At 29.8% G+C, this 8243-nt stretch overlaps 1 protein-coding gene across 1 annotated transcript in view; it reads right to left on the bottom strand.

Moving 5' to 3' along the window:
* Positions 1–307: 307 nt before the first annotated feature.
* Positions 308–8243, bottom strand: part of Cand1 (Cullin-associated and neddylation-dissociated 1) — a 17339-nt gene continuing 9403 nt past the window's right edge. Inside the window, exons 11-16 of the mRNA XM_011506800.1 lie at positions 8092–8243; positions 7543–7803; positions 7071–7259; positions 6199–6442; positions 3407–3553; positions 308–920 (exon numbers count right to left, since the gene is read on the bottom strand). The exon at positions 8092–8243 is cut by the window's right edge and continues 59 nt beyond it. Coding sequence (XP_011505102.1) covers positions 787–920; positions 3407–3553; positions 6199–6442; positions 7071–7259; positions 7543–7803; positions 8092–8243 — 1127 coding nt within the window. The 3' untranslated portion in view covers positions 308–786. The remainder of the gene's footprint in view (positions 921–3406; positions 3554–6198; positions 6443–7070; positions 7260–7542; positions 7804–8091) is intronic.

The following is an 8243-nucleotide window of genomic DNA, read 5'->3' as shown; positions in this document are numbered from 1 at the left end:
TCGCTCAAACATGTAATTTGGTCCACGAACTACTTAAAATTCCATCACTATCTACTATATACTTACAACAAATGGAAAAATAAAAGAAAAAGAAGAACAAATAATAATAGAACAAAAAATAGAAAAGTAAACGAAGATGATTAACTTTTACTATATGATCAATGAATGAGAAATGAAAATGCACAGCGTGCCTGGAAAGGCTTTTGATAATCCCCCCCCCTCTCTCTCTCTCTCTCGCACCCTCGCCCTTCGTCGCCCAAATAATCGTAAGGAAAAGAAAAGTTTACAACACAGCAATACACAATCGTAAAATATTTAAACGTCCGGTAAATTTATTTGTTTCTCATTCTCCTTGTTTATACAAGCTTTTTAATGCCAAATGTAAATCACATTAACTGACAGCTACGTATATCCCCTTCGCGCCTCCGCCCCTCGAAGATCTCGAGATCTCGTTCAGTTAATCCGAGATGATGCACGACGATCAATGAAAAAATAACATATAGAAATAAACTATCGATAGTTGCATCATTGTCCATTATCGTGCTCCTCCGCCTCTATATTCTCCTTGGCGGCTCAATGCGCTCGCGCGACTCGTCTCGTCTTGTTGTAATGTCGTCGCCTCGTAAGCACCCCGATACTCCCCGACGATGTTGCTGATGGTTATATTATTGTGGGTAATGCTGCGCTGCTTCAATGTCGTGGCTCGCCGTCCGATCCAGTCACCGGACCGGCACCACTCGCTCCATCCTCGAGTTGCACCCAGGATGTCCTCATAGAGCCGCGCCCTTAACTCTGGTCCATGAGGTTAGCCTCGTTAAGACTGCCACCGGTGCAGTCCTTCTGGATCACCTCGAACAGCGGCTGGAGCTCCGGGGTCGCCTTTATTTGCACCACAAATTCGCTGAGCGCTGGATTCTTATCTGCAACAATCAACAAGGACGCCGTTTAATCCTGAGACCAAGTGGCCATCCAACCCATCCGCAGCCTGTCATTTTTTATGCAAAATTCTCTCGGCATTGCAAGCAAAAATATCATATTAATATTACAACGAAAGGGCATTATTTACAAACGGCATTGGTCATTACATATTCTTCTCTGTCAAATCAAATTCTGCTTGCTCCTACCGCAGAAAGTGCCCAACACTGTAAAACACACATCTAGGATTTATGCAATTATCAGACATTTTATTTTATATTCCTGTAAAAATGACCAATTAACTCTCAACTATTCTACCTATTCCTATTCACGTTCTATCACTAATAAATGTTCGCTATCCCTTCGCTATTATACGCCAATGTATTAATAAGTTGAATTATTATTTAATGTTCAATTGAGAGAATATTTATATTTATATATAATGCATTATAAGTCATCCATTTTTAATTGATCGCGGTAGAAAGATCTTCCAAGAATTTGGCGCTACATTGTTTACGACTGCCCTTCATAAATTTGCCTTTCGTAATTATGATATATATTATTCAACAGCGTTCAATGAACTCGGGAGATAATAAAAAAAAAAAATAATAATAATAATAAATGCAGACAACGATTGTAATAAATTCGTTATTAAAACTAAATTTTTCAAATTCCCTCGATCGAGCAATGAAATTGAAATAAAACGGCGATTTCTTTAATTCTCGTATGAATAATGAATGGCATTAAATTAATAATAATAATAATAATATAACAAGTGATTCTATCGAATAATATAAGTAATCCAATTTTTTTATTTTTTTATTTTTATTTAATAAATAAAATAAATAAATAATTTCAATCGGAAAAATAAGTAAATATTGCGAGAAAATAAAGAAAGTAAAATATTTTATTCAATTTAAGCTCACATCGTAATTTATTTTTCAATAATCATTAGTGTAAAGCCACTCTCAATGGCTAACAGAAATACTTCACGTGTAAAAGTAAAAAAATCTAAGCATTTGAAATATTAGGGAATGCATTAGAAGCAGCAGCAGACGAATAGATGAAACGAAAAATAAAAATGTTTACCGAATCCAGTGCAAATTAACATATATTTTACAACAAAAAAAACTAGTTTATTACAAATACAATTGGGAGGGGGGGGGGACTACCGTAAATTGGACCTACGGTGGTCACATGTAATGTTTATTACTAAATCCAGAAAGCATGATAATTTATATGTATCGTGAAGGATGTAGAGCTCCCCGAGGTTCCGTGCTTTTTTTCATGTAAGATCTTATCGTCGCGTTTATATATTCATAATTATTACACTACTAGTGACTCTCGATTAATGAGTAATAAGAAGAGGGCCGATAATGCAGAAATCCTTAAGCACTACATTGTTTCTCATTAAAAAATCTGAATATAAATGTCATCTTAAGACTGAAAAATTATTATCAATTGTAACAATGATACATAAATAAATATGTAATGCTTAATAATATAAATGAAATAAAATAAAAATCGAGAAAATCGAGAAAATCGAGAAAATCGAGAAAATCGAGAAAATCGAGCTTTTTCGAACGGACAAAATATTCGTTATTTTTTATTTGAAAAAAAAAAATCTTCATCTCTCATCGCTCAAGGTAAAAGATATCGTCAACTTTGTAGAAATAAATATGGCAATATTTATTCGCCTAAGTTAAAAGGGAATGTTAATAAATTTTATGCTTTATCTTTTGTTCTAACAAATCAATTATCTCAATTGAACCAATATATTGAGAATCTTATAATATAAAGCTACTTAATTGAGCAAATTTGAGCAATGATTTTTTATAAAGATATATTGATGATGATCACTCTAATTCTGGCATATTTATAACGCAAACTCACTTACAGCATTTGGAGATATTTGACGTGATGCAGTATTCATTAATATTAGCTTTGATTTTCTTAACTTAAATTATCATACAAATTTAAAGGCAAAAATATATTGAAAATTTTTATTACGCATATTATTTATGAACCGTTCAATATTAAATAGGAAATACTGAAATTTTGAAAAAACTTGGATACTATACATTATATATGTAAATTCTTTGATACACCAAAGAACGGCAAGAACAGACAAATATTAAAAGAATTTCGTATCTTGATTTAGAAATACTTTCTGTATTCTCATTGTTCTCGAATACTTAATTATCAAAATAAAATCTACCAAATACATAATCACTTGCTATACTATAAAAATAAGCATTAAATTAGTATTCCTCGATTCTAACAAATCAACAAATAATTTAGAACTGTAAAAATGTAGTTAATCGCTTTTTTTCTTAATCATTATACATAGGAGTGAATACATAATGTGCAAGTGCAAGGACGATTAAATGAATTTAAAGCAACGTGCAAAAGCATTAAATTATATAGCATTGCAATACACCATTTCCTAAAATTAAATTAATCCTTCTGCCTCACAGTCTTTATAACTTACCGGAGTCTGGGATCGTGAGAAGAGCCGCAACGGCCCGAAATGCGGATCGCTTCAATTCGTCTTGCTTCTCATATTCTTGTTTGACGGAATTCTGCTTTACTTTCATTGTACAAGTGCTTTTCAATGGTTCAACCAGCCTTTCGAGCCCTTTAACAATACAAAGTACGATTTTTTTTTATTATTACAGTATTATTTAAGATTATTGATAATAAATTGCTTATTGTAAGTCACTATTAACATCCTTCTCCTACGTTCCTACGTTTAAAAAAAAAAAAAAAAAAAAAAAAAAATCGTCAATTTTACTATTAGTGCATGATTATTTTTTAAATGCAATTTATTAAATAACGAATTTCCATTGTTCAGACCTTTTTTTCTTCTTTTAATTTAATAGAACTTCTTAAATGCATGTGGTAGGCAAATAAATATTAAATCAAGAGAACCTTCTGTTATTTTTAGCATACATTAATCAAATATTATCTGAATAAATTGCGATAATTTAGAGTAACAATTCAAAATCTACAAAGTCAGTAGTTATTAAAATTGCGAACTATCATTTATTATATGTTCTTAATAAAATTTAATCATCTTTCTGGAAAGTTCATTAAAATGTATTGCGTCAATCTGGTTTTAAATAATCTCTAATTTTTAAAACATGAATTTAAAAATGATTTATATACAAGATCAGTTACTAGATGCCATAAAACATAAAACGTTGAATGAATCACTCACTAGTCTATGGTGAATGCAAACTATGTTAAATATACTTTCGATTACTCATCAGAAAGGTATTTCATTTTTTAGCAAAAAAATTAAGTTCTTTCCTCTTTAAATCATGTTGTATAGTGTACGAGTATTTTTCATTAAAAAAAAAATATATATATATATGCGCGCGCGCGTGTGTGTATTTATATAAATGCTTGAAGTAAACATTTGTATATAATACTGTCGACAAGGTAAAAAAAACACGTATTGACTGTAAAGTTGTATTCGTTAAATCCAAGTTTAAACTAAATTTTTTATTTATTTACATGCATTTGAGAAAATAATTAATTTGCAAGAGAAATCTGCAATTCGTAAAATACGGATATGCTTTATTGTTCCAATATACGTGACGCTACTTTCAAGTAATCATGAATTTGTAAAATGAAAATATTTTCTGTATTATCTAATTATCTAAAATGTAAAGAAATTTTACTCAATGCATTCCATATAAATATATAAAAATTTTAAATATTTTCTGTATTAGAATATTAAAGTTTAATCTTTTAGTATCTCAATTTATCAAGAAAGCAATTTTAAATTATTATATTCTTACGAGTTTATGAATATTAGAATTGCATATTGATCATTTGTGATGAATTTGTGAGACTAAGAATTTCATGGTATAAATTCTTAAACTTTTTTTTTTTTTTTTTTTTTTTTGATTCTACAAATTTGTGACTATATTGAATTATATAATCAAGAAACAAAAATCTATAATATATTAATAGATTTTAATGTGAATTATTGCAAATAACAGATGAATTCTCGAAGTAATACGTCTTTTTTAATAATTGATTGTTGAAATTTAAAATTACAATATTTTTCTTTTAAAACCAGCATAATCATAAGAAATAAAATTTTTTTTTTTTAATTATCGCATGTATACTAAATATAATTTCTAATATCCATATGAATTAACTTATAATATGTGATTTTTGTCATTGAATGTAAAAAAAAAAAAAAAAAATCACTGACAATCCATTTTTATTATTAACAAAAAAGAAATTGTTCGAATAAATAATCGATAGTATAAAACACTTTTCCTTAAAAAAAATTATTCAATTAGAAATGTTTAATCAATATCACTTACCAAGTTTTACGTTTTACGAATCCTCTAAAGTCCTTCTTTCTGAATTTCATGTATTACGTTATAATATTTTGATAAAGGAAGAATTTTTGTTATAAAATTCTGGTTAATGTATTTTTATAAATTAAAAATTGATAAAATCTAGATTATTTAAATGGAAGGTACTAGAAAATGTTAGAATTAATGTGATATACATATTTTTAAATACTCTATTTGCAATAGAATAAATTCATTAATGCTACTTCTTTTTTTTATCTTTGAAACTGCTAATATTATATTAAAATAATGTATATGCTTGAGTAAATTGTAAAAGTAGTTACAAGAAATAACATAATTATTTTTAACATGAATTTCATATATACTTTATTTATTTTTTTTTTTTATTTTTTTTTTTTTTTATTTTTCTGTCAAACTAGAATCTATAATCAAAGCACTGTATATGATAATGAGAATCATTTAAAATTTAAATTCTCATTTTATGTATTTTTAGAACGTTTGTTCACAAATATATTAAAATAACAATAAATATAATTACAAATTTTCATTAAATTTGACGAAAGCATTTTCTAATAAGTTTACGTATATTATTATTTCATAATTACAATTTTTAACAACTATTTAATTTTTTTTTATCTAATTTTACATTTGAGACTTATTCTTTATTTCGTCTTATAGTCATACTTATATTTAAGGAAACTACATGATTCTTGGGACACTGATAATTAAATTTTGAAAAAAAAAGCATATCCTAGGAAAAAGGTTGTCTGAAATAGAAACAATTTGGCAAAACTTCTGGACATAAGTGGAAAAGCTTGAAATTCGAAAATTTGGTTCGTATATTTATTTTCCAAACATACGGCCTTTACGTCATACATTCTCCATATTAATAATACATTCACACAATTTGATTATAAATAGATGTTTTTAATGATAATAAGCTTACTTTGTAGAACGGCGGTAGGGCAGAGCTGCGCAAGTCGAGCTGTCATGAGGTAAGTAAGCATTTTGATATCGTAATGATCTCTAAGACCATTTTCCACGTGATTAAGAAACTCAAAGACGTCCAGCCGATCCAGACAAGAATCCAGCAACGTATACATACATTCAAATGCAGCTTTTCGCAAATCGAGACCGTCGTCCACGGTGTGTTTGAAAGGGCCCATTTCTACTTCTCTAATCAGTTCTTTCTGCAATTAACAACAACAATATGAAAATAAAGTGACTAAATTGACATTTGAATAATAACTCTCATTGTCATTACTTTAAGTGCAGCTATATATTAGAACGTAAAGAGTAGATTTCTTATATGATGTTCTTCTATGATTTTTATTTGATTTCTCATGCGATATTACTTTATATATATATTTATTTATATATACATAAAGTAAGATCAGGTTAGTAAAATTATTTAATTTAATAAAATTTGGATATATGGATTATTAAAAATTATTAATCCTGTCCATTATAAAGACAAAAAAAATACATTTACTTAACTTAATGGATTATTACATTAAGATGATATTAATTATTTATAGAAGATATATAAAAAGAGATATAGAGAAATATATTCAAATAAAAATTTCCTTTTTATTTCAGTTTGTTCATTTTTTTTTTTTTTTTTTATATATATTTTTTATTTTTAATTTCTTTATTACTATTAAATTAGCGATAGGATAGCAAAATTAACAAAATTAGCAAAATGTTTTAAAATTCAAATGAAAATACATGCACAGCTTCAATCGAACTCTAATAAATTCGTACAATCGATCTAACGTTCAAAATTTTTTATTTTCAAAATACACGTTTTCTACGTACCTTAACTTTAGTTTCAGCATACAGTTGCGGCAAAACTTGATCCAAAAGATCTCGCACAAGCATTGGCTTATTATGAGCCGCCGAATTAAATGCCACCAATGCCACCCTTCTCACATTTAAATCAGGATCTTCCAAAGCTATTAAGAAATTTCCCATGCACTGCTTCAACATGGGATCAATTGCTTGTGGCTAAAAATAACGAGCGAATGAATATTTTACAATTTTCTTACACAATATGAGAGTTCGTATTGTGTACATTCGCATTATACGTTCGTTTTCATTTCATCAATTCAATCTCTCACTTAATATTGACACAAGACTAGATAAGTGGGTCTTTTAACGAAAATACCGAAGCTTGATTGTCATTCAAATATTTAGTAGCCGCGCGACATAAGAGCGAGCGAAATAAAGATGGACAGTTGAGGAACGAGAAGAGCCCGCGGACAATGTGTGCTTGCCGCCATCGTCTCACCTGATCCGAAATAGTGAATTTGACAGCCGTGACTGCGGTCGTCCTCATGAGGGCCGAGATCGAGTTAACGAGGAGCTTCTGCAGACGAGGAAGCAGATTGGCAGGATCGATGAGGGTGAGCTTGCCAAGGCACTCGGCCACGACATTGCGCGTTCCCTCTTCGGTACACTCGCAATGCCGCTGAAGGAGGACCCAAATCGAAGGCACGAAGTTTTGTAGATGCGTAACGCCAGAGGGACTTGATGATTGACACGTGATGATCTGAAATTGAAGCACAGGGCTTTTCAATCGTTAGGGATTTGAGATTGGACCAATTCTCACAGCCGTTGCAATTCCATTTGATATTGGGCGGCCTAATGCAAGACGACTATTGTGCTCCTTTAATAAGACTTTTTAGCAAGGAAACAATATGCCTGCTTGTCTAGCGACGATTAATAATTATAATAATAAAATATCAAACAATGTCGAAAATCAAAGCCGCCCATAACTTCTCAAATAAGTTATACAATAACAAAATGCCCTGATTAATAAGAAATATTATAGGCTTACCTCCTTTAAAGAATGTAAGAGAAGATATTGGCGCTTAGGCTGTGCTACAATTTCGTTGAGTATGAAAGGAAGGTATTCGGGAAGATTTCCAACTGCTATATTCCCAAGTGTATAACTGGCTGCAGATTTAACTTCTTCCGATCCCGAACAGT

Source organism: Ceratosolen solmsi, unplaced genomic scaffold, assembly GCF_000503995.2.
Source record: "Ceratosolen solmsi marchali unplaced genomic scaffold, CerSol_1.0 scaffold6, whole genome shotgun sequence".
Classification (NCBI taxonomy): Eukaryota; Metazoa; Arthropoda; class Insecta; order Hymenoptera; family Agaonidae; genus Ceratosolen; species Ceratosolen solmsi.
This window is presented reverse-complemented; position numbering and strand designations above follow the sequence as displayed.